Source organism: Ailuropoda melanoleuca, chromosome 6 (genome assembly GCF_002007445.2).
Source record: "Ailuropoda melanoleuca isolate Jingjing chromosome 6, ASM200744v2, whole genome shotgun sequence".
In the NCBI taxonomy this organism is placed as follows: domain Eukaryota; kingdom Metazoa; phylum Chordata; class Mammalia; order Carnivora; family Ursidae; genus Ailuropoda; species Ailuropoda melanoleuca.
This window is the reverse complement of record NC_048223.1, coordinates 68,204,011-68,230,683: the sequence shown is the minus strand read 5'-3', so window position 1 is coordinate 68,230,683 and position 26,673 is coordinate 68,204,011. Positions and strand designations below refer to the sequence as shown.

The 26,673-nt window shown below is 34.7% G+C and overlaps 1 protein-coding gene across 5 annotated transcripts in view; it reads left to right on the top strand.

Moving 5' to 3' along the window:
• Positions 1–26,673, top strand: part of JMJD1C (jumonji domain containing 1C) — a 272,649-nt gene that overhangs the window by 79,610 nt on the left and 166,366 nt on the right. For all 5 annotated transcript variants that reach the window (XM_011230261.3, XM_011230260.3, XM_034662580.1 and 2 more), the window contains exon 2: positions 2,271–2,435. In XM_011230261.3, the coding sequence (XP_011228563.2) occupies positions 2,271–2,435 (165 nt within the window). The remainder of the gene's footprint in view (positions 1–2,270; positions 2,436–26,673) is intronic.

Here is a 26,673-nt window from a genome sequence, read left to right as displayed (position 1 = left end):
GTAAGACCATATATATTGTCCATGAGGGGAAAACAAAGATACCACTCAGGTTTTCCTGAGCATTGTCTCTGCTTCACTTTTCTGTAGTTTTCAAAAGCCCATTTACACTACAATTTAGTGATTACATACTCTTACAAGATTTTAAGTCGTACAGAAATTGGTATATTTGAAACTTTGCATATCATCAGGTAGACCTCAGCTGAACACCTTAGGATACATTTTTAGAAGAAGCCAATAGTTTTGTTGCCTCCTTCCTTGACTTGGGCTCCTGCTCTGACTTGACATAGATAACTTGGAATAGGTGTTAACTGCTTGAACAGTGTATTCTTCTTTCACAGTTCTAACAGGTAAGTATATCTAACTAGCTTCCTAATGAGCAGCAGCACAAAGACCTCAGAACCAAATATAATACCAGTTTGTGTCCATGTTTAAAGTCAGTGATTTCAAGAGTCAGGAGATATTTAATATTTATTAAGTACTTTGAATATGTGCAGCACTGTACTGTATACTGTAACATCTTTACCCTAGTGAGTTTGCAACCATAATATAAAAATATTCTCATTATATTTGAAGAATATAGGGCAGAATCTGATTATATACTATATAAACTATATGAAAAATAACTTCTTGTAGAAGTTCAAAGGTAAGTTTCAGTGAAAGTGGGGGTTATAAACATTTTGGAAGAACTTGGGTGAGGTCAGAAGAACAAACAGGATTTAAATGAGGGGAAAGTGAAACACTTCAGATGTAAGGGAGCAGAAGATGGGTGGAAGAAGAAAACAAGAATGCCTCCAACAAAACTTACAACGTAGTAGGGAAGACAGAGATCATCTTAGGTAGTGAATGAAAAAGGATGAAAGTGGGAGAAGGGGTTGAATGAATGGGTGTAAGAGAGTCAGCTTCGGTTTTCCAAATATTAACATTCATGTTTCTATTTTAGAGGTAAAGCTTTCAGGCTTTCACCATTGAGTATGCTGTTACTTGTGGGTTTTTCAATATTACCATCATTGTGTTGGAGTAGCTTCCTTTTATTCCTAGTTGGAATATTTTTTTTTTTAAGATTTTATTTATTTATGCTACAGCGATAGAGACAGCCAGCGAGAGAGGGAACACAAGCAGGGGGAGTGGGAGAGGAAGAAGCAGGCTCATAGCGGAGGAGCCTGATGTGGGGCTCGATCCCATAACGCCGGGATCATGCCCTGAGCCAAAGGCAGACGCTTAACCGCCGTGCCACCCAGGCACCCCCTTAGTTGGAATATTTTTAATCGTGCAAAATGTTGATCGTGTCACATGGTTTTTCTTTGTCAAGCAAGAGGATCATGTAGTATTTTTTCCTCCATTCTGTTAATATGGTATATTGCACTGATTGACTGTTACATGTTGAAACATCCTTGAATTGCCACCTGTCTTTTTACTGGAACCAAGCCAAACCCATTTGTTTACATAATATCTGTGGCTGCTTTTGTATTATAAAATCAGAGGTAAGAAGGTATGACAGAGACCATATAGTTTGCAAAGCCTAAAATAGTTAATATTTCCCAACCTCTGCTTCTAGAATCATCAGTATCCACAGTCTTTAGTATGTCTTTAGTAGATATCAGCCAGTGTGTACTGACTAACATTGTGTAATTTGCTTTACTTAATAAATGTATGGTTTATCCTTGACATACAACAGTAGGGAGTTCTAATGTGGTTAATGAGAAAGTTAGTTAAATAGTGATTTTAGGGGCGCCTGGGTGTCTCAGTCGTTGGGCGTCTGCCTTTGGCTCAGGGCGTGATCCCGGCGTTATGGGATCGAGCCCCATGTCAGGCTCCTCTGCTGGAAGCCTGCTTTTTCCTCTCCCACTCCCCCTGCTTGTGTTCCCTCTCTCACTGGCTGTCTCTCTGTCAAATGAATAAATAAAATTTAAAAAAATAAAAAAAATAGTGATTTTAAGAGAAATGTTAATTCAAATAATGTATTTGTTAGTGTCCTTTCTAATTCAACTTCATGCCTTTATTTTAAAGTAACCTACTCTGGGGGCTCCTGGATAACAGTTGGTTTAGCATCCAACTCTTGGTTTTGGCTCAGGTTACAATCTCAGTGTTATGAGATTGAGCCCTGTATTGGACTCCGTGCTCAGCTCACAGTCTCCTTGAGACCTCTGTCTCCCTCTGCCTCTCCCCCACTAGCTCTCTCCCTTTCTAAAATAAATAAATAAATCTTTAAAAATATATATATATATCACATTCTGCATTGCTCATGGAGTTTTATGTTTTCTTTTCTATAGGTGTATGTGGAATTTGATGATCTTGAATGGGATAAACGAGAGTGGGTTAAAGTATATGAAGATTTTTCAACTTTCTTGGTGGAATACCACTTAATCTGGGCCAGAAGGATCGACCCTAGCCAGACTCAGGGATCAAAGAGCAAACAAATTCAGTGGCCTGCATTGGTAAGATCTATTCCTGTTTGATTAAACATTCTCAGTTTATTGTTTTAAAAGAACAGGAACTGAATGTAAGTTCAGATTTATCTTGGTGATCATAGATTATTTCTGAAGAGGCTCTGAAGTATCTGGCAGAAATATCACAGTATGGCTTTTATTTTGTTAAACAACTTTATATGTTCTTTTTGTTGGTACTCTCTTAGCATATTTAGTCTAGAAATAGTTTATCCAGTTAGGAGAAAACATATAAATTGGATTAAAGGTTACTAACAAATAGTTGACTAGTTTGTGTGTAATGTGGAACAGTTTTACAAGACTGAGACTTTGTAGGTAGATGATAAGAAGGTACTTTTCATAAAGCATTCAATAGCATGTTATTTTTCTTGGTTTATTAAATTTAATAAAAATTGAATTCATTGTGGATGATAGTAGATGTTTAATGTGAAGTTATATATTCACGTAATAGGTAAAATTACTTAAGATCAGAAAATGTTCTATTTGGGAAATACAGATCTCACAAAATTCTCAGCTAGTTTGAGGAGTTTTGTAAAAGAAACATACTAAGGAAGCCTGTCTGGCTGAGTCGGAAGAACATGCCACTCTTGATCTCTGAGTTGTGAGTTCAATCCCCACATTAGGTGTGGAGATTACGTTAAAAAAAAAAAAAAGAAAAGAAAAGAAAAGATATGAAACATACCAACTAAATAAGATAGTTCTATTAGGAAGAAAGCCATATCTGTTTAACCATTGGGCTTGTATGTATTTGAATGAAATAATTTTCTTACATTGATATCAAATAAATATTTTTAAAGCCATTAAAACATCATTTCAGGTATTTGGTATAAGTACCATGAGAGTACGTACTTTCAGATGTTTTTAAGCATAAATTAACTATTTACAAGAATAGTTTTTCTTGTTAATAATTGTAGTGCTTAAATATTTTCTCTTTTAGTAAGTTAGACCTTTAAAAGTCTTAGGAGGTAAGTGGTTAAAAAGAAAATGCAGGGAGGGAAAAAGAGAATGAAATGAACTAATGTTTTTAAAAGAAAATACATATAATATCAGAAGATGGAAGATGATATCTATGAGCTATAGTTTTGGTAAGATACTTTGAATACTCTAGCAAAATAAGATAATTTGATCCCTGATAGATTTTAAGAAATATTTGTGGGATGAATATATTGAATTGTTAATATGAAGATTTTAAAGCCATGACTAACATGTTTTTTTATTTTATAAACTTTAACTCAAGAATTGGTTAAAACTTGACATTTATGTGAATTTTATATGAAAAGCCTCAAAAGCAGGAAGCAATAACAATAATACCAGAAAGTATGCCTCAGTATCAAGGTTAAAGAATAAACAGAACTTGAGAAACCCTTTGTCCTGTCTTAGAGATAATTATTAAAATCAAGGTGAATTCCTATATATATTCATAAATTACTGATATTGGAGAAAATTTTAATTAGAAAATATTGTTTAATAATAATTTTTGTCATTATTTTAGAAATTTCTGTTGAAAACCTTTTAACCTCACAAAATATTTAATTATGTAACCTCTTTTTAAAATTCAGCATGTTTTTTCTTATACAAAAAAAGTACACATTAAAAAATTGGAAAATGCTAAATGGTATAAGGTAGAAAATCATAAATCATTCTATTTTCATCACCAAGCATGACATATTTTGACAAATTTTCTTATAAAGTATTTCTCTGCTTTTTTTTCCACCATAGAATTAAAAAATTTTTAAAAATATGGTAAAATATGCTTAACATAAAATTTTCCACTTTAATCATTTTTAAGTATAAAGTTCAGTGGCATTGAGTATATTCACACTGTTGTACAATCATCCATCTATAGAACTTATTCCATTTTGCAGAACTGAAACTCTGTTCCTATTGAACAGCAACTCCCCATTCCTTCTTCCCAGCTCCTGGCAGCTACCATTTTATTTTCTGTCTCTGGGATTTTGACTACTCTGCCTACCTCAATAGAAGAGGAATCATCTGGTATTTGTCTTTGGGTGACTGGCTTATTTCAGCATAATGTCTGCGAGGTTTATTTTTATTTAGTACCTGTATGAGAATTTCCTTCCTTTATAAGGCTGAATAATATTTCATTATGTATGTACCACATTTTATTTATTCATTTGTCTGTTGAGGGGCCCTTATATAAGTTGCTTCCACCTCTTGGCTCTTGTGAATAATGCTGCTATGTACACGGGTGTACATATATCTCATTGAGACCATGCTTTCAATTCTTTTGACAATTGCTGAAGAAGTGGAATTGCTGGATCATATGGTAATTGTATTTTTAAAACTTTTGAGTAACTGCCATACTGTTTTCCACAGCAGCTGTACTATTTTACATTCTTGGCAATACTTGTTGGTTTTAGTTTTTGATAATAGCCATCCTAATGAGTGTGAGGTAGTAGTACCTCCTTGTGGTTTTGATTTACATTTCCCTAATGGTTAGTGGTATTGAGCATCTTTTCTTTTGCTTATATGCTATTTGTTTATCTTCCTTGAAGAAATGTCTGTTCAAGTTTTGCCCATTTTTTAATCAGGTTGTTTTTATTTGTTTAGTTCTAGGAGTTCTCTATATATTCTGGATATTAATCCCTTATTAGATGGAATCTGCAAACATTTTCTTCCATTCTGTGGTTGCCTTTTTACTCTGTTGACAGCGTCTTTTGATGTACAAAATTTTTAATATTCATAAAATCCAGTTTATTTATTTTTTTGGTTACCCATACCTTTGGTGTCATAGCCAAGAAATCATTGCCAAATCCAATATCATGAAGCTTTTATTGTATGTTTTCTGCTAGGAGTTTTCTCGTTTAGGCTTTATATGTAGGCTTTTGATCTGTTTTGAGCTAATTTTTGCTTATGGTATTAGGTGAGTGTTCAACTTCTTTCATTTGCTTGTTGATATCCAGTTTTCCTATTACCATTTGTTAAAAAGACCTTCCTTTTTCTTTTGAATGGCTTGGCACCTTGTGCAAAAATTATTTGACCTTATATGCAAGTGTTTATTTCTGTGTTCTATATTCCATCAGTCTACATATCTGTGTTTATGCCTGTACCACACTGTTTTAATTACTGTAGCTTTGTAGTAAAATTTTTTGATGATTTATTTATTTATTTGAGAGAGAGAGAGAGTGCATGCTAATGGGAGGGAGGGGCATAAGGAGAGGGAGAGGGAGAATCCCAAGCCAACTTCTCGCTTAGCGCAGAGCCCCATACAGAGCTCAATATCATGACATGAGCTGAAATTATAAGTTGGATGCTCAACTACGACTGAGCCACTCAGGCGCCCCATGTAGCTTTGTAGTAAGTTTTGAAATCAGGAAATGTGAGTACTCCAACTTTGTTCTTTTTCAAGACTGTTTTGGCCATTCAGTGTCCTTTGGAATTCCAAAAGAGTTTCAGGATGGATACTTCTCTACTTCAGCCTGTAACTGTGGAATTTTGATAAAGGTTGCATTGAATATGTAGATTACTTTGGGTAGTATTGAAATCTTAACAATAATAAGCCTTTCAGTTCATGACCACAAGATTTCTTTCCATTTATTTTTATTTTCTTTTCATTTTTTTTTAGCAGTGTTTTGTAGTTTTCAGTATACAAGTCTTTCACTTACTTGGTCAATATTTAAGTAATTTACTCTTTTTTTTTTTTTTAAAGATTTTATTTATTTATTTGACAGAGATAGAGACAGCCAGCGAGAGAGGGAACACAAGCAGGGGGAGTGGGAGAGGAAGAAGCAGGATCAAAGCAGAGGAGCCCGATGTGGGGCTCAATCCCATAACCCCGGGATCACGCCCCGAGCCGAAGGCAGACGCTTAACCGCTGTGCCACCCAGGCACCCCGTAATTTACTCTTTTTGATGTTATTGTAAATGGCATCAATTGGATAATTTCATTTTCAGATTGTTCATTATTAGAATATAGAAACACAGCTGATTTTTATGTGTTGATTTTATATCCTTCTGCTTAGCTTAACATCATACTCAATTGTGAAAGACTACAAGCTTTTCTTCTAAGATTGGGAGTAAGACCAAGAGGACACTTTTCTGGTCAACATGGTATTGAAAGTTCTAGCCAGAACAGGTAGACAAGAAAAAGAAAAAAAAGGCATCTAAACTGGAAAGGAAGAAGTAAAGTTATATCTGTTTGCAGATGATATGATCTTATATATAAAAACCCCTAAAGATTTTATGTGCCTTCCCATGTATTAAAACTAATAAATAAGTAACAGGATATAAAATCTCTGCTTTCTAATCATAGTTTTAGCTAAGACTGTATTAAAATTTTTTACTTTTTTTACTTGATATTTCAATGTATTCATTCCTCCTCACAGGTAATAATTTTAAGTTTTTAATGACTACATAATATTTCATTCTATAATGATCCATTTCCCTAATGTTTGGTTTTGTTCCTAATTTTTTTGTGATTATAAATAACTGGTAAATATTGTGATAAATATATATATCTTTGCATCTCTGATTATTTTAAAAATTTAGATTCATAGTAGTAGAATTACTGGTCAGAGGGTATGAACTTGAAAAAAAAATATAAAAACCTCCTGATACGCTCCACAAATACTTACTGCCATTGTCCCCAGTCAGTGTGTGAGTGCTTTCATCTGACCTTAATCCTAACCCCCCACCTCACTCCCACCCCCCAGAAACATTGATTACTTATTTTCAGATTGTCTTGTTTGAAAACACAAATATTTAAAAAAAGGATTTTTACAACTTGAGTACAGAAGTGAATGTTGTAATTTTTATATCTGCTAATATTTCATTGTTTTAATTTGCATTTCTTTAATGGGATAAATATTCATACTTATTAGCAACTTGTATTTTTGTGATTGTCTTTTTTCAATTAATTATTAGGATTTTGTGTTTTTCTAGTATTTGTTGTAAGCTTTCTTTATATTATTAGAGATACTATAATCCTTTTTGTATTTGTCTCAAGGTTTGCTCAGCTAATTTTATGTTAGCAAGTCTTTTTGAATTGTGTGCTTATATTTACAGGACATCTATATAATGAGATATCTTTCTAATTCAGACAGTCAGGATGTGTTTTCTTTCCTTTCTTCCTGTTTCTTTCCTTTCTTTGTTTCAGGAGGTTGTAAAAATGAATGGAACAAATAATTGAAATGACAATGCTTGGTATACTTTAGAAAATAATCATTTTTAAGTTTCATGAGACTCCTGCAAACGCCCATTTATGTTTAGTATACATAACAGATTGTATTGTTTCCCTACTGTTCATTAAAATCAGGCTTGTGTAATGATATCTATAAGCAGCAGTTATGAAATTCAGAGTTTTTAAATTCATATAGCAGAATAAATATAATAAATATATCTACAAATTTGAGAAATTTTTGGGTTACATATGAAATAGCAATAGAATTAAACACGGGGTGGGGGAAGAATTAAACAGCAGAAACTAATATTCTTGTCTAATTCTCTAAAATTTAATGTTTCTAATTCTGTGTACATGATACTTTCTTTCATGTTCTTTTGTACTTAAACATATGTTTGTATTATCCTCTTTCTAGTTGTTTCACCCCTCGTGTGGTACCTGTTAAATATTACATATTGTATTTTCTACTTATTCTAAGAAATCAGAAGAAACTGTCAGTGTACCTGCTGGTTCTCGAAATCATGACATAACAAAAAAAAATTCTGTTGTCTCATTAACCTTTTCTAAACTTTATTTTAAAAATTTAATAATTAAAACTTCAACAAAATATAGGATAGTATAATACCCAGTTCTCTTGAATTGTCTCTTCATCTTTCTTTCCAGTATATCGATAGCAAAACATACATTGGAGCACCACCTATATGACATGCTGAAGTGGTGTCTTTTTTTGGGGGGGGAGGCTTGGTCTTGTATGATCAGGGTACCACCTGAGGCTATTCTGATGATGAAAGCCGAGGTGTCTTACATTTTTATGTAAGTTACTTAATATATTGTTAAATTTCATTTTTTTTAAAGTAAAATACTCATGAAATCACATTTATCTGCACCAGGGAAAGAAAGTGTTGGCATTCATAATTGAAATCAACGAATAACCTACCTAACTGGATTAGGGCCCTGGCTCCATCTCCTTTAGGAAAACCTTCTGTGGGGAGTGGGGCTTCGACCCTAACCCAGCTGGGCTGTAACACTGCTGCATTTTCTAAGGGGCAGAGTTTTCTACTACTTTTCTCCTGGCTCAGCCTTCCAGATCACCCCAACCAGAATTAATCTCACCATCCTGTGTTCCTGTAGAACTTTGTTTGTACCTCTGTTTTAACAACTAGCACCTCTGCTTTGTATTACACCTATTTGTTTGCATGTCTGTCTTTCCCTACTAGATTGTAAGTTCCCTGAGGACAGGAATCATGTCTTAGTCATCTCTGAATCATTCCTAGAAGTCTAGCACAGTGCTTTATCTATCTTAGTGAATAAATGCTTATTTTAAAGTGATGAATTTATTCTACTCCAGCTAGTGAAAAAGGATTTTATTGGGAATTATAGCAAGTTTTCTGGTTGTTACTTTATACCAAGATCAAATGAAAGGAAAGCATAATCAGTGAGCTATGCTAAAAATATGTAAGTTACCAATTTTAAACATGGAAGATAGGCAAAGACAAATAATAAAAATGTTTATAATAGATGCCCTCATTCTAATCAGATATAAATGTGAGATCTTAAATTGTCATGGAGGAGAGGAGGGGATGTAATATTACCCAAAATGGGTTTTTTTTTCAAGACGCAGAAGGAAAGAACTTACAACTTTATTGCCAACTAAGTATTCTAATCTGTAATAGGTATTCTGGAGTGAGTTTTAGGAAACACAGACTTCTTCTTCCCAGTGCAACTTTTCAACTTCATTAGATAGATTATTCTGGTTTGATTAGGACTTGTGATCAAATCATAAACATGTAAATGTTTATCAATATAGTGCCTGTACATTATTTGCCTAGTGAAAGTACCTTTTAGTTGTTCTCTGTTCTGAAAGAAACCCTCTCAGATTAGAATAGAATTCACTATTCTTTGGGACAAAATACCCTTTATATCTGGCTGTTACATTCACAAACTTGGTTTTTAGATTATGACCTCAACAAAATTTTATTGAAATGGGAACCCATGTCACATTCCAACTATGAAGTGAACTTTGAATTAAATTTATTTAAAGAGTTTTTACATATTGATAATTGAGTTTCCAGAGTTAGAATTATTAGTTTTTACAGTTCTTTGTACTTTGGTAAATAATGAAGCAGTAATAAAGACGCTATACCTTCAGGATTATTATTTCTCTGCAAAGTAAAATACTTTATGAGATCAAATTATGTGTAGTTAAGTATCAAACTTTTTTAATGATAAAAGCTAATACTAACATACTGCAGTGGATGAGCACATCTATCCTTTTCTTGTGGGTCATAAATGATATTATTTTGGGGGAAAGTATTATGTTGTAAGGACCATAAGGAGGTTCATCCTCTTTGATTCATTAATTCTTCTCTTAGGAAATTATTCTTACAAAACAATTTTTAAAAAGTAAAAATTAAATTCAGTTCAGCTAATGTTTATCACACACCTTACATGAGCAAGACAGCGTGGTAGGCCTGCAGATACAAAAAAGAAAGGCAAAATGTTATATGCAGAAAGATGTTCATTATAGTCCCACCACAATTTGTGAATATTGTTAAATTAATCAGATATTATGCAGCTTTTAAGAATTATAATTATGAATACTTTAGAGAAGCATGGACAAATAAAATTCAAGTAAAAAAAATCTTGATTATAGTGGCGACAAAATTATATACTTAAAAAGTATTATCAACTAATTAAAATCATTTTTTTAAAAAGATGGGATTATGCCTGACTTAATTTTTCTTTTCAGTAGAAACAGCTATTATTTCCCAAGAAATTAGAAATTTAATATAATGACTTTATCATGTATTTTTTATTTTGGAAATGATTTTCTTCAAATGAATTCTTTTAGTAAATTTGTTTTGTCTTCTGTGAATATACTTTGACAGCTACCTTTTAAATTTTGTTAATACAGCATTTTTAATATCCTTAATAATACAAAAAATAAAACTTTCTGGGGTTCCTAGGTGGCACAGTCAGTTAAGTGTCCAACTCTTGGTTTCTACTCAGGTTGTGATTTCCTGGTCATAAGATAAAGCCCCATGTCAGGCTCCATGCTTAGTCTTCTTGAGATTGTCTCTCCCTGTGCCCCTCCTGCTCTCGCTCGATCGCTCTCTAAAATAAATAAATCTTTAAAAAAAAAACCCTTTCTAATAAAAATAACAGTTCAAACAACAACAAAATAAAATATACTAAAACTTTATTTAAGGTTTGTTTTTAATTCCATCTGACTTACTATTTGCTCAGAGATTTACATGGCTTGATGTGACCTTAGAGATCTTCTAGTCATAGATTTAGACAATGTATTTGTTGAAAAAGAGAGCCTTAGCCGTCATCTAGGAATGCAGTGTAATATATTAAGAGCGTAAGTCTTGATGTTGAATTTCCTCCTTCAAATCCCTACTTTGCCATTTGTGGTTAATAGCAGGATGAACTGGAGTTATTTATTCTATGTCTCACAGTCTTCATAATAGTAGTATCTACCATATAAAGTTATTGTGAAAGTTAAGCAGCAAAGTATATAAATAAAAGCCTTAGTATAGCACTGCAGTGAATTTTGCCAATTGTACAGTTTTAGGGGAGTCTCCAGAAGATCACCGTCCCTTACACCAATTGTAAGTTTGAGGGTTTCCCTAACCCATTCTCAGGTTTGAAAAGTCACTAGAAGGACTCCTAGAACTCACTGAAAACTGTGATATTGGTGCCTACAGTTTATTGCAGAGAAAGGATGAAGATTAAAATTGGCCAATGGAAGAGATGCATAGGGCACAGAGGGGTCCACAACATGGACTGTGAAGTCATGGACGTCATTCTATTTTTCCAGCCACGATGAGCAACACTACGCAGAGTTTTAACAACCAGAGAAGCTCACCCAAGTCTTTGCTGTCCATAGTTTTTATTGGAGCTCAGTTTACATACTGTCTACATACCTGAGCTTTAGTCTTTATTTCCTCCTGGACATTGGATAACCTGTAGTTGGACACGGATAACCTATAGTTATCACTTCCTCTGCAAGTTGCAACTGATGATACTGAAATGCCCAAAGTCCCCGTCATAAATCTCATTATTAGACTGTTCAGTGGCCAAAGTCCTCAGGCAAACAAAGGCTCTTATCAATCAAGACATTCCAAAGGCCTAGAGATCACCTCTTAGTAACTGACATCTAGGCCACATCTCTTGGGTAGAGCTGCTTCTTCACTATATACAGGCCACCTTATAGCATTTATGTGATGGTCATAGCAATTGCAACGTTATGAATATGCCCAAAATTTGGGGGAGCTAGTGTGGAGTAGGAAGAGATATAAATAAATAATCTGACTTATAAAGCCATTTCATACATTTTCATATTCTTGTACTAATTTTGTTATTCATTTACTCCCATGATTTACTGCTATTTGTAATTAATGATAAACTTAGAATTGATGATCTTATTTAGCATAGGAGTTAACTGATGGCGAGCTAAATGTAGTTTTTCCTCAGGCCATTCTTTTCTATCAGTATTATATTCTGAGAAGGCTTTAAATTCAATCTCCTGATACATTTGATTATCACCAGTATTATTTTTAGACTTTTTTACATAGGTCATGAATCTTACCAACAATATCATTGTTACATGTTGGTTACAGTTGCAGTATGTTTGTAATACATCTCAGTTTCATTAAAGAACAGATTAGTCAGAATTGCAGAGGAATTTGCCGCCTCAGCAGAATTAACTCTTGCACATATACAATTGTATTAGTTACAGTTGGCCCTTTTCCGTTATTACTGGGTTCCAAGTCAGTCTGGAACAAAGCAATTGACCCTGTCTCAGTTCACAAGCTTGTGCTAAGACTGGTTCCCACTGTGTGTTGTATATTGTAGGACCCACCTCTCTCCTACAGGGAGGACACAAGAAATATTCAGAATACTTCCTACCCCTATTAGGTTATACTGAAGTATGTTTTATTTTGATCAGTCGTGGGGTTAAGGACAGTCATACGTAGTGCATCAATGTATATTACAGGTGTCCTAGAAGAACTTCTATAGCTTTGGAGGTCCATAAGATCCCCTTACAAGGTGTGCCTCTTGAGCCTTAGCATCTAAGATGGAGGGCCACTGTCCCATGGCTTTTCTACCCTCCATCTGTATTAAGACAGTCCAGAGACCCTTTTAGGTCAGAGTACAGTTCTTTCCCAATGTTGGTTCCTAGTCTTATTTCTTGAGTCTGACTGACCCATTTCACTACAACCCCATTATCTTCATAGGCTGATTCTTATCCCTTGCTTTTTCCTCCTGGAGAAGAACTCCCTCTAATCTGCTTATTCTCGTTAGTAGGTCGTCTTCTTCTGAATACCACTCCTCATTAAAAGCAAATTCATTGGGGCACCTGGGTGGCTCAATCGTTAAGCATCTGCCTTCAGCTCAGGTCATGATCCCAGGGTCCTGGGATGGAGCCGGCATCGAGCTCCCTGCTCAGTGGGAAGCCTGCTTCTCTCTCTCCCACTCCCCCTTCTGGTGTTCCCTCTCTCGCTGTGTCTCTCTCTCTCTCTCTGTCCAATAAATATATAAAATCTTAAAAAAAAAACAAATTCATCTTGTCCTACAATGACTAGACCACTACCAATGTCCTCTAACGTCCTTTTTTGTTTTGTGTGCCTGTATTGTTAAATCCACCATGCTTTTTATTATTGTGTACTAATAGAGTACAGTTGGGATACATCTATTTTGCTCTAAAATGTTAGGTCCCTGTACTAGGATTAGATGAGTAATCACACCTAGATGTAATTTAGAGTGTGCCATAAAGCCTCCCATTGGTCTTCCTCCTTGTCTCAGGATGGACCAAAAAACCCCACAAAAATAAGGATGATATGAATTTGTGCATTTTCTGTATTATCAACAGGGGCCTTTTTTTTTTTTTTTTTAAAGATTTTATTTATTTATTTGACAGAGAGAGATAGCCAGCGAGAGAGGGAACACCAGCAGGGGGAGTGGGAGAGGGAGAAGCAGGCTTCCCATTGAGCAGGGAGCTCGATGCAGGCTCAATCCCAGGACCCTGGGATCACGCCCTGAGCTGAAGGGTGATGCTTAACTACTGAGCCACCCAGGAGCCAACAGGGGCCTTTTTAAGCATTTGGTCATCGAGTTATTAAGTGATCAGTTTGCCAGAAGTTATAGACCACATAGTCCATTAGCCCAATAGGACCAATACACAGAGATTCTTTCCTTTATAGTAGATATAGCCTGAAAAGTAGGAGTTGAAGGATACTGGCACTTGAGAGTTCTGTTCACAGGACAGAGAATTTGTCTAGCTTTTTTTCTATACCATTTGAAACTAACTTGTGTGGTTTAGAGCATTCTCGTTGGTTCCCACTTAGCCCGTCCAATCACTATTGCCCTTAAAATGGCTTTATAAGCCTTCTGTTTTATAGTACTAAGTGGGAGAAACCTTTCCCAGTCAGACATAATAAATAATCTTTGTAATACTTTCAGGTAAAGGAGATGCAACTATTTTACATAAGGTCTGTTCAAACACTCCAATTGTCATCTAAATGTTTTACTTAATGATATTAACCTTTACATTTCTATATCCCCTTAATCTAACTGTAGCCTCCATTAGGATTTCTCTAGTAAATTTATATCCTTAGTGCATGGGGCTCCCATAGCAAGGAATCCCAGAAACATCTTTTTTCTGCCATAATTTAACCAACTTTATGTGCCTCTGATCTTTGGACCCCAGCTGGGGTTTGGCCAGGGTACTCAGGCATTCTCATCTGTAATCTTGTGTAGATTGTGGAAACATTGGCACAGGAAATTCGAAGTTTATCTTAGTCATCTTCCCCCTTCCTGGTTTTTAAGGTTATCCTAAACTAGAGTGAATAAAACAAATTTATTTAGGGCTCTTTAATGTTGGGGAGCCTAGCAGTTCCTCCTGTCAGTTCTCCCAAACTCTAATAAAGAGTGCTACTGTAAGATCTTTGTTTTGGTGCCCATCAATGTCCACTTCAATTATCCCATTTCTTAACAACCATTTAAAGATTCTCACTCAGCCAGGATGAGTCTCTTGACTTTCTCTTCCCTATTCTCTTTCTCTTTCCCTATTCCCTTTCTCTTTCCCTGTTCTCTTAAAATCTTCATTATCTGTTATTTCAGCATAACTTCTCCCTACAGAAGTAGATCTGTGACTAGTGGCTTTAGCTGGAACTGGCCAAAACCCAAGCTTGGCTCAGCATCAGGCTCTGCCCCAACACTCTCCCTTACTTTTTCTCTGTAGCTCTTAGATATAACAATAATCAAGAGATTGTAGAGTTAGTTAATTTTTAAAATTTTGCATTTCTTTATATACCTAGTGAGCTAACTCCTTAGGACTTGGATCCACCATTTCTAAATTCCATTGGTAAGTTGTATATCTCTAGTAACTGATCATAGTACAGTTGTACTGTGCCATACCATGGATTGGCCCTGTGGCCACTTAGATATAAAAGGTTTGTCATCTCCTACCCTCTCATTCTTTTTCTTCCCAAACCATACCATTCAGGTGGTTAGCATCTATCTTGCTGATACCAACTGCAGTGAGTTTGGCCATCTGTACAATTTGAGAGAACAGTCTCCATAAGACTTCCCTAATTTCTGACACCATTTTAGGTTCAGGGTTTCCCCAAAACCACCCTCAGATTTGACAGTTTGCCAGAAAGACTCACAGAGCTTGCTGAAAATTCCTATACTCACACCCACAGTCTGTTAACAGAGAAAGGATACAAATTTAAATCAGTCAAGGGAAGAGTCCTAGGGTGCAAAGTCCAATAGGAGTACAAACATGAAGCTCCTGGTCATCTTCTCCTATTGAGTCATCAACAGTATTACCTCTTTCCAGCCATAGTGTGCGACACTGTGCAGATTAATGCCATCCAGGAAAGCTCAGTTGAGCCTTTTGTGTTCATTATTTTTATTGGGGCTTGATCACATACTGTCCACATGACTGACCTTTAGTCTTTAACCCCTCCTAGGGGGTCAGACTCATACCTTTAGTAATCACTTCTTTGGAGGTGACAGCTGATACTGTGTGGCCCAGAGCTCCCATCATAAATCAAATTGTTAGACTGTCCATTGGGCAAAGCCTCTAGGTAAATAGACATGCCTATTAGGCAGGACATTCCAGAGGCCTGTAGATCCCTTCCCAGTAGCCCAGGGCAGAGGCCAGACTCCTCTTTGGATTAGGTTAATTCTTTATTATATAAGCACGTATCATATGTAAAACACTTTATGAAAGCCTTTTGTTATAGTGTTATTACCATTATTGAGTTTAATGTCCTCCCTTTTCCAGCAAGAAAAAGGAAGATCTGGGGTAATTATGTTAGCTGATTTGTTTACATTTATTTTCAATTTAGTTAGCACAACTGGAAATGGAACCCCACACTCCTATCTCCAAGATAATGCTTTTTCTTCTATAGTAGAACATATATACCCTGCCAATTACTGAATCTTACTGGGAAAAATCACAGGAATAGCATTTGTATTGTTCAGTCAGCTTAGTTTCAGGAAAAGTCTTAGAAGGAAAACAACTTAATACTCATTTCACTTTTTAAAAAAAGATTTATTTATTGTATTTGAGAGAGAGTACATAAGGAAGTGGGGGAGGGAAGAGGAGGGGCAGAGGGAAAGAGAGAAAATCTCAAGCAGACTCCACTCTGAGCACAGAGCTCAGCTTGGGGCTCAGTCTCATGACCCTGAGATCATGACCTAAGCCGAAATCAAGAGTTAGATGCTCATTCAACTGAGCCACCTAGGTGCCCCAATAATGCTCATTTCACTTTATTCCTGATCAGATAATTTAAGGCCTTGCAGATATTACCAAGAATAAACTGAAAACATTTGGTCAAGAAGCCCAGAGAGTTAGGAGAGAGACAGATATGCAGGTAGAAAATGAACCAATCAATGACATAAAGTTTATAAAAATGGGCAAAGTAGGAAAGCTGTACCTAGTGTGGCAAGGGAGCTAAGAATAAACTTCACAGAGAGTGATTCTTGCTGTGATTTTAGATGCTGAAATGACATTTTCTGCTTGGAAAAGGATATAGAAGTCATTTTGTGAGAAAAGAGGTTCTTGATTGGGAAATCCCAAGAATTTATGCCAAGCTGGAACGTAATTTATACGAGGTGGAGTGGCAGAAAATGAAGTAAGGAAGAGCAAGCATAGAACAGACCATAAATGGTTTTGTGTTACAATAAAGATTTTGGACATTTCCTCCTGTATAAAATGGAAAGTGATTGAATCACAACATGTGGGTTGAACGGTCACTTTTCTGTTTTAGGTAGATTACTGTAGCGGCAGAGTGAAGTGATTGGAAAGAGACTAGGAGTTTGTCATTTATTATGTTTAAATAATCTAAGTGAAACTTGGATAAATGTACCTGGTGGAACACATGTTTATCTTCATTCCTCCAAAATTGCACCAAAATAACAATAAAAAGTAAAAAGGACAGAGAGAACAGGAGACAACAGTAATAAGATATTAATAAAGTTTTAGAATATAGAATGGATGAAAAGCAGTGACCCACTTAATGAGATTCAAGAAAACTGAAACATAAATGTCAGCAGAGAATGCTGGCAGATCCCAGAAAGTTTCAAAAATTGGAGTACCAGTAACCCTTTGCATAGTAGAAGTAATTGATGGGGCTGAAAATGGAGGGGTTAATTGACAGGTGATATGAAGAGAAGTAGCCTCTCAGGACCCCATATTCCCAGCCAGGCAGCCAACCCTTCTCACCTTATGAGAAACGGGAGTTACATTCTTTTAAGAATCTGAGCACCAGAGGTTTTGGCTTCAAGGACACTGCATCAGTATTTCTGGTGTGATACGAGAGGACTACACGATAATCCTTTTGCTAAGTGGTGCAACTTTTTTATTTTCCTTCAGCTCCTTTTTCTTCATTCTGCACTTTGAATATTGTTAGCCAAAACCCCTAGGGAAATGATTAGAGAATTGTCTTCTCAGGGAAAGTGAAGGTCCCCAGAGAAGAGAGCAACAAATGCTGTAGGATCCTCCAGCAGAAAGTCAAATTTCTACCTGTTTGATCTATAGTGAGGCCCACCGGAAATCCTACTAAAATCGCAGCAAACCTGCAGTGATACTCACTAACCTAAGGTCACTCAGTCATCTGAGGATCACCAGTCATCTGAGTCCTGATCATAAAATTGTGTATATATAGTATATACTAACCTAATGAGATTTATGGTTAACTTTTTACCTGAGTGAGGGCAACAATTGTGCACTTAAGTGTATTTGGTATAGGCACAGGACCTGATTTAGTTATTGAGTAACTGTTAATGAATGAGTGAATAAATAAGTAAAAGACGCTTTAATGTGGTTATGAATTGAAAGGAATTTCTTGTTTTCAGTGTTAAACCTCTTCTTTCAAACTAGTAATTTTAATATATCAATATTTCTAAAATCATATGAAAAAAGAAATGAACTAGTATTCCAAATACCTTAATTTTTTCCAGGTTTGAGTACCTTTGACATGTAGATCTAAATTTTTTCTAATCTATAATTTTGGATTTTGCTTTCCATGTTTGTTGACTGGGATCAAATTGAGCAGGATATGCTTACCGAGTCATAAATTTAAGACGTGCCATAAATAAAATTGGGAAGAAACCAACAAAGCAATTATGTATCAAACCCCAGAGGCATTTCTTCTTTTATCTGTTACTTTGTAACGCCTAACTTCAGTGCCAAGTTCTAGGTATACAAGTACTAAGTTTTGTTGTTTCTTAAGACATTAAAAGAACTCATTTCATATTAAAATCAGAAAAGTGGAAAAAGAAGCAAAAAAAAAATTGATTTTAAGGCACCAGCCACAGTTAATGTTGAAAACAGTTTATTTTTAACATTTGAAATCATCAAAAGCAATTTAAAAGTATTTAAAAGAAACTGTATTTTTTTATACAAATGTGGGTTTTTTCATTTTAAAATCTTATTTTTATTTAGGCTTAGATCAGGGGGACATTATGTATTACTGAATTTGCACAGTTAATTTTTTTTCTTTCTGCTTTTTCCCTCCTTTTCTAACCCTAATCCATGATCTATTTTACTTTTTTTTTGGTGTGTTTTAGGTTGTTGTCACATTTCAGTGTTTTAACCAAAAATAGCAGTTAGTTGTAATTAACTAGAAATTGTTTTTCAGAATAATTTTTCTCTGTAAGGGTATTCATATTTGGTGGGCCTTTATGTTTTTGCCCTTTTCTTGAGCCACGGTGAGTTATTCTCAGGATATAATGTATGAGAGATCTCTATATACTGAAATTATTTTGGAATCACTTCCTTGATTATTTGATCTTTCCATTATAGGTATTTCCCATATGTAGTCATCTTTTTTGTTATGCTTGGAATTGCTACGGATTTTCATTTTGTACTTAATAATTTGAAGCAGTCGAAAGCAGCTAGCCCTGTAAAATAAAGATGGGAGTGGGTTGATTCTATTTTCTTCCTGTCCAGAAATGTGGTTACCATGTCTACCATGTATTCTAATTTTAGAAGTTTTTTTTTCAGCTTTTGGGGGGAAAATGTTGGCCTTGTTGAGCAGTCTAAAAATGCTTACTTATTTATAAGTAGATTCTCTTTTAGTGTATATATACTTTTAATTGATTAATGGTTACAAATAACAAAATGCAGCAACAACATATATGTGTTGCATATAATTTCATTCATACAATAAATATTCTTTGCCATTTAGTGTGTGCTAAGAATTATGCAAGTACTGTGAATCTAACAGTATGAACCTTGCTGTCTGACATAGTTATTTAACTGCAATTGTGAAGAGTTCTATAAAAATAAATATAGATCAGGTTGCCTGGCTGGCTCATTCGGTGGGTCACATGATTCTTAATCTAGGGCTTGTGAGTTCAAGCCCCACATTGGGCATAAAGCTTACCTAAAAATAGGTTAGATAGATACAACTTCTGATACTGTTTTAAAGTATTTATATTTACATTTTGAAAACATGATCTGTATTATGCTTTTATTATTTCATTGCATGTAATAGTATCAGTAATATAACATTAATTTTTGAAGGCTTACTAAGTTCCAGGCATTTTTTTTCAGTGTTTTACATCATTCTTTTGAGGTAGATACTTTAATTATCCCTGTTTTGCAGATGAGTAAACTGAGACATATAGTTATGTAACTTAGTGAGGTCAGAAGCAACTGTGTATTGGAAAGTTTAAATAATTGTGAATTACATAAGGTTAAAAGTGCTAATTTTCTCTCATTCTCTTCTATGTATTTCCCGTAGGTATCTGTCATTAACCAGTTGTTATATGTCCTTTTAGATTTTCCTGTCCCACTTTTCTTCTTCCCTTCTTGGTAAACATGTACATTTTTTCAAAAAATCTTGTTTTAAGCTAGAGAATTATTATGCATGTGAATGAAATGTGATTTGGTATCGTAAGGTAATAAAGTTGACGTGGATGTATGAACCATGCAAGGTACCTATCAGACCATTGTAATAGCTTGTAAACTGGGTAAACTCAAAGATGGTTGTGCTACTCTTGGAGCTCAACTAGGGATTTCTAGGAATAGAATGATTTGCAAGGTCTTTTCTGTTCTTCAGAGAAGGATTAGAGGTAAAACATATCAAAGTAATTCACTTTCAGAGTGCAAAAAGGAGGTCTTACCTTTTTTGGTTGAAAAATAATTACGGATTTAGAAATATTTTCATCATTTGAAATGTCTCTGTCTCCCACTTTTTAGTGAGTAAAGCCAGGATATCTCTGGTATTCTGACATATGTTGTGTTTGCAGACAAATGTTGTCTTCTGTTTTGTAATCTGTGAAGTAGTGGTAAGGAATATGTATGTAGTGGTGGTATGTATGGTTTGGATAAAATCCTTTGCAATCCTTTTACTATGATACAGCACTGTTATGTGCTACAGTATAGATTGTGTAAATCTGATGCTGTTATAATTTTAAATGTGAGATAAATGGTTTTTAAGCTTAGTTTTTCCTCTTCTCGTTGAAGTACAGGGAGTCCTCATTTAAATATAGCGTATTTGAAGAACATATGAGTAATTTTGGAGTACCAGATGAGTTTTATTTTAGAAAATAGTGATGCATGTAGCCTGCTGTTTCTGCTAAATTATGGTTTTATTGGGCTTGAAATCAGCTAGTCTTGAAACTTCATCATTGTGTAGTCCAAATAAAGCTGGGCCTGCTTGCCTCTTAACGCTATACCCATATCATTACTTAAAATAAATGCACATGAGCATATATTTTTTTGAAAAAGTACTGGAGAAGTTATGACAGAATGCTAAACAAAACTACAAAATCTTTACCTATCTTTCTCCTGAACCAAGAGCTACTATCATACAGCTGTTCCTCAAAAAGTCTTTTTTTTTTTTTAAAGATTTTATTTATTTATTCGACAGAGAGAGAGAGATAGCCAGCGAGAGAGGGAACACAAGCAGGGAGAGTGGGAGAGGAAGAAACAGGCTCCCAGCGGAGGAGCCCGACGCGGGGCTCCATCCCATAACGCCAGGATCACACCCTGAGCCGAAGGCAGACGCTTAACCGCTATGCCACCCAGGCGCCCCTCAAAAAGTCTTTTTTGCCTGTTACATACCTTTGATCTTTTTTACCTCTCCAACAAACTGCCTGAATCTTTCTTTTCCAGGAGTACTGTTCTGTGCTATTTCTTGTGTACATCAATTTAGGCTCCATTTCAATGTTTTTTTTAAATGATGTGAGGGCACTGGGGATTCTTGTGGTGTTAGAACAGGTCCAAATCATGGTGTTGTGGTGATTTCATGAAGATACCCATAGGATACATTTGAATTGATTGTGTGCTCCTGAGCACACACATGCACACACCGATATGAGTGCATGTAAAACTGGTGAAATGAGATTTGCAGTTTATACCAATATCAATTTCTTGGTTTTGACATTGTCCTACAGTTATGCAGATGTAACTCTCAGGGGACACTGGGTGACTATATACTTTTTTCTTTTTTTGCATTTTCCTGTGAGTCTGTAATTATTTCAAAATAAAAGGAAAAAATACATCAGGATGAGAACACATGTAAGAGAAATTAGAGAAACACTTGCTTTTTCATTTGTTTTTTAAACAACATTTCCACCCTCAACAAAGTGTTGAAAGGCATTTACTTTTCATTAAAGTATATTAAAATTTAAAAAAATAGATATAAAGATTATTGATTAACACAAACAGCTAAAAGATTAGGAAGTAATAAAAATTATGGAATAAACTAAAGAAAATTCAAATAAAAATACTCTGAATACAGGTGAAAGCAGTAAATGTAAAAGATTACTAAAATAGTTATTTTTTAGACTAGAGGAAAAGTGAAATATACAATTTATGTAAAAGTCAATGTTCAATCTGCTCAGTTGTAGTAAAATACAGTTAAATTCAGAAAGCTAAATTAATATATAAGATGAAAAAATTCGTTAAAATGAAGAAATGGTCATCGGGACGCCTGGGTGGCTCAGTTGGTTAAGCATATGACTCTCGATTTCGGCTCAGGTCGTGATCTCAGGTTCATCAGATTGAGACCGACATTGGTCTCCACACTTAGTGGAAAGTCTGCTTAAGATTCTCTCCTTCCCTGTCCTTCTGCCCCTCCCCCCGCTCGTGTTACCTCTCTCTCTAAAATAAATCTTTTTAAAAAATGAAGAAATGGTTAATAATAAGAAAAATCCAGGGGCACCTGGGTGGCTCAGTCAGCTAAACATCTGCCTTCAGCCTGGGTCATGATCTCAGGGTCCTGGGATCTAGCCCTGTGTCCAGCTCCCTGCTCGGTGGGGAATCTGCTTCTCCCTCTCCTTCTGCCTCTCCCCACTGCTTGTGCTCTCTCTTGTTCACTCTCTTAAATAAATAAATAAATAAATAAATAAATAAATAAATAAATAAATAAATAAATAAAATCTTAAAAAAAAAAAAAAAGATCCAGCTAGTTAGATAGAGTAGCTAATATGATACAAATTTAAAAGTTAAATGGAGAAAAAAATGTCAAAACAGTGAAAACACATGAACAGTTTTAGGGCAAGGAAATTAAAAATGTAGAATTTCACTGGCATAAAAGAAAATAAAAGTCTGGTGACCACCTTTCTCTTATCTCTCACTTGATGACATGAGGAAAGTTCTCCGTTGCTGGAACAGTTGATTCATAAATGATCTTCTTTAAGCCATTTGTTGCAGTTGTGGTTATATGTGATTATATTATACTTTATAAATAATTATATTTATATTTATAGTTAAGTGCCTTTTTACTATAAAATGGTAATTGGGTAATGGATTTAGAAATAATTCTCAATGTTCTTTGGTTCCCAAAAGGAGAACAGTCAATTATTACAAATATATTTTCCAAGTGAGAATCTAATTTTTCACCTGCTTTGCTTAAATTCCTTCAGGGTTTTCTCATTAATTTTACTAGGAAGAAGACCAAACTTGTAAATGATTTTGCCCCTCTAGCTTTATGAACTGCCCAGGTACCCCTGCCCCATTGTTCTTCATAGCTCATCCTTGTAATTTCCTTTAAGTTCTACAAAAACAGCAAGCATATTTTCTCCTGCCTCATGCCTTTGTACATACTGTTTTCTCTGCTTAGAACATTATACTATTTAACTTGATCCATATCTCAAATATTACTTTATGTCTTCATGGAAGGGCTCTCTAAATCCATGGTTTAAATTGAGGAAAGTACTTAGTAAATTTTCCTAATTTCATTTATCACAGGTATAATTTTATGTATTTTATATGATTATTTGGTGAATGTCACCCTTTCCTACTAGAGTCTATGTCCAATGAAGACAGGGTCATGCTTGTTTTTGTTCAGTATTGTAAATTCTCTCCTCCATTAGTGGAGCTCTCAATTAGACTTAATATAGAATTCATCACACCTTCCTCTCCATATCTATATCGTCTTTCACTATTTTACTGCTTTTTCTTTGCACTGTATTTGTAATTCACAAATTTCAAGTGGTAAGAACTAACTTTGAAAAGTAAAAAGTTTTGAAACAATTGTTGGTATACTTGTGGGATTTTTTTTGGATATTTGTTAATCATAAGTGAAATGGTAGAATAATTTTCAAGTTAGTATATCAGGTTAGATAATAAAGTTTTAAAATATATGGAAAGGAAACATAAGAAAGAATTTATTGCAGAAAAGATTAAGTATTCATTTATGAAATTCCATTGAAACAAATGGAGAAATATTTTCAGATGTATAATAAATAAAAATCTTTTTATTCTTTTTACATGATTTTATGGTAGAAATTTTTATTGACATTGTAGGATTATAGGATTGTAGGATGTTTCCTTGTGGGTTATAAGCCAGATTGCTTTTTTCCTACTTTTGGGAGGCAAAATGTTAAGGGTTCTTAAACCCTACATTTTTAAATAATATATTTATTTAGAGACTCTTTACTACTGTCAGTTCTTACCACCTGAAATTTGTGAATTATTCTATTAATGAATTTGGGATATTACTAAATTTATTACATTTCCCCTGTACCTACCAAATGCTGTATTCTTTCCATACTTAATTGCTTATGCTTATGCTTAGCACTTCTAGGAAATACTGTATATTTTTAAATATCTCTGTTCCTTTCTTCCTGCTTTTTCCTCACCTGTAAAAACCTTCTCACCTATTTCTGCTTATTAGATTCCTATAAATCTGGAGTAACTCGTACACCTCCTTCATTTCAAGAATTCCATCAGTTGCAGTCAGAGAATCCTCTTTGTAGGTAAAACTTATAAAAATATTCAACATTTACATTGAGTCCTTGAGCTGTAATTATCGATATATATATATATATATATATATATATATATATATATATATACCTTTCCAAGTACTTGGAGAACAGAAATTGGTGATATTTTATTAATATTTTTTATTTCCCTTTCCTCAAGTATTAGAGCAGAGTATCTTGAACATCATTAACATATAGTATATGACAACATAAAAATTTTATTGATAACTTTTTGCTCCATACCAAACACTGTGTAAATCACCTTTGTATCATCTAATTGAATATTTACAACATCCTTATCATGTACATTTTGCAGATGAGGTAACTGAAATTTATGATGTAAGCACCTTGCCTGTAGATTTGCAGTTTTTGAGTGGCAGACCTGGGATTAAAGCCATGGCTGTTCTGACCCAAGGTCCTTGTATTTAACCCAGTAAACTTCCTAGAAGTGAGTCATACCTATGGATTGTATAAAGCTTCTTGTTAGTCATGTTGTAAGCTCTGGGCCAGTCTCAGTCTCTGCAGCTAGTTCATCTCCATAGTTTCATGGTCTGTGGAGATGACACTTACAAATTCTCATGGGTGACTCAATGGTACCTGCTTAGGATATGTCTCTTGGTCAGATGTGGAAACTTTTTGGTTCCTTGATGATACTTGAATGTTTTCTTAACATTGTTATCATTGGTAAGCAGTTTTGGATTTCTTTGCTTAAAAAATGGATAATACTTAATCTTATTTTATTTTTCAGATTTTATTTATTTATTTGAGAGAGAGAGACAGAGAGCCAGCATAAACTGGGGAGGGGAAGGCAGGGGGAGAGGGAGAAGCAGGCCAGAATCCCTGGGATCATGACCTGTGCCTAAGGCAGACTCTTAACCAGCAGAGCCACCCAGGTACCCCAATACTTAGTAAGTTTTAGATCTTAATTTTATTTTTGATAAAACTTGAAATATTTGTTTTTAATATACTGATTTCAGGATAAATGCCTTTGGCTCAGATTAACAAATATAGTTTCCTTATTGAAAAAAATATTTTTTTTTACAAGACGGCAAAGTTGAAGGTGACAAGAATCCAGGCTTTATTATAGCTTAAAGAATAGAATATTTTTTGTTGCCATCCCCTGATAAATTTATAAGCAGAAGAAAAATTGCATGGCACTCTTTCTGGGTTTTACTGTTCTTAGTACTTTCTTTTGCTGCTTTATGCCATGAGGAGGTGATAATTGTGATATGGTATTGTCCGTTTATGAAATAAATTTTCTCTGTTCAGTTGTACATTTTTAGCCACTCCACCAATAGCTGCTGTGCTGAAAAAATGGAGGTTCCTGATGTAAATTTAGTAACTTTCATTTGTATATTAATTATAGGCAGGTTAAGTCTTGGAGTTGCCATACTTTGAGGCTTTTCGGGATCTTGCCAAGGTTAATGTTCTACTGGAGATAGGCAAGCAACCTCAGCTAACTCCCAATAAGTCTTGTTTCTCATTTACAGTTGTATAAATCATTAACATTCTCTTAATATAGTTTCACATCAACACTGCTGACGGCCTTGAAACTTAAATCTGTGAGTGTGTGTATAACATTTCATTGTAGGACTTTTATTTAGCCTTAGATTTAACATTTCATTTTTATTCTTAGTACTTAAAAGATAATAATAATTGAATATAATGTAATACTATTTCATATCAGTAAAAAAAGATAGGGAGTTGTACAAATGATTTTGTCTTTTTTTTGCAAAATAAGTGTAAAATAGGTGAGAGAAGTCAATACATATGCTTATATTTGTTTATTTACATGTCGAGGAACTTGACAAGGCTACAAAAGAAACCGTTAATCATGGTTACCTTCATGTGTGTGTTTCAGATGGGGATCTTTGGGGAATAGATATAGGACTAGATTTAAGAAATGGGAAAAAGGAATGGAATATTCTCTGTATATGGTTTTATGTATTTTGAGAACTATTTGAAAGTATAGTCTATTAAAAATCTTCAAGCTACTTGTTGACCTCTGTGCCTTTCTTTAGCTGCAATGATCCCAGGGCCCTGGGATCGAGTCCCACATTGGGCTCCCTGCTCAGATGGAGTCTGCTTCTCCCTCTACCCCTCCCCCCTGCCTGTGCTCTCTCTCTCTCTCTCTCTCTCTCTCTCAAATAGATAAATTAAAAAAAAAAAGAAAACTTATTTCCTTTGTTTCTGATTGAATATTCACATATAAAAAAACTTAAATCAGGGATTGGATAAAAAAATGTACACTTGTATAAAAATGTAATTTTCATTTCTTCCTTTTATTTCTATTTTGTGGAATTATAAAAGTTTATTGAAAATGTCACCCGCAGGAGCCAGCTTTACTGTT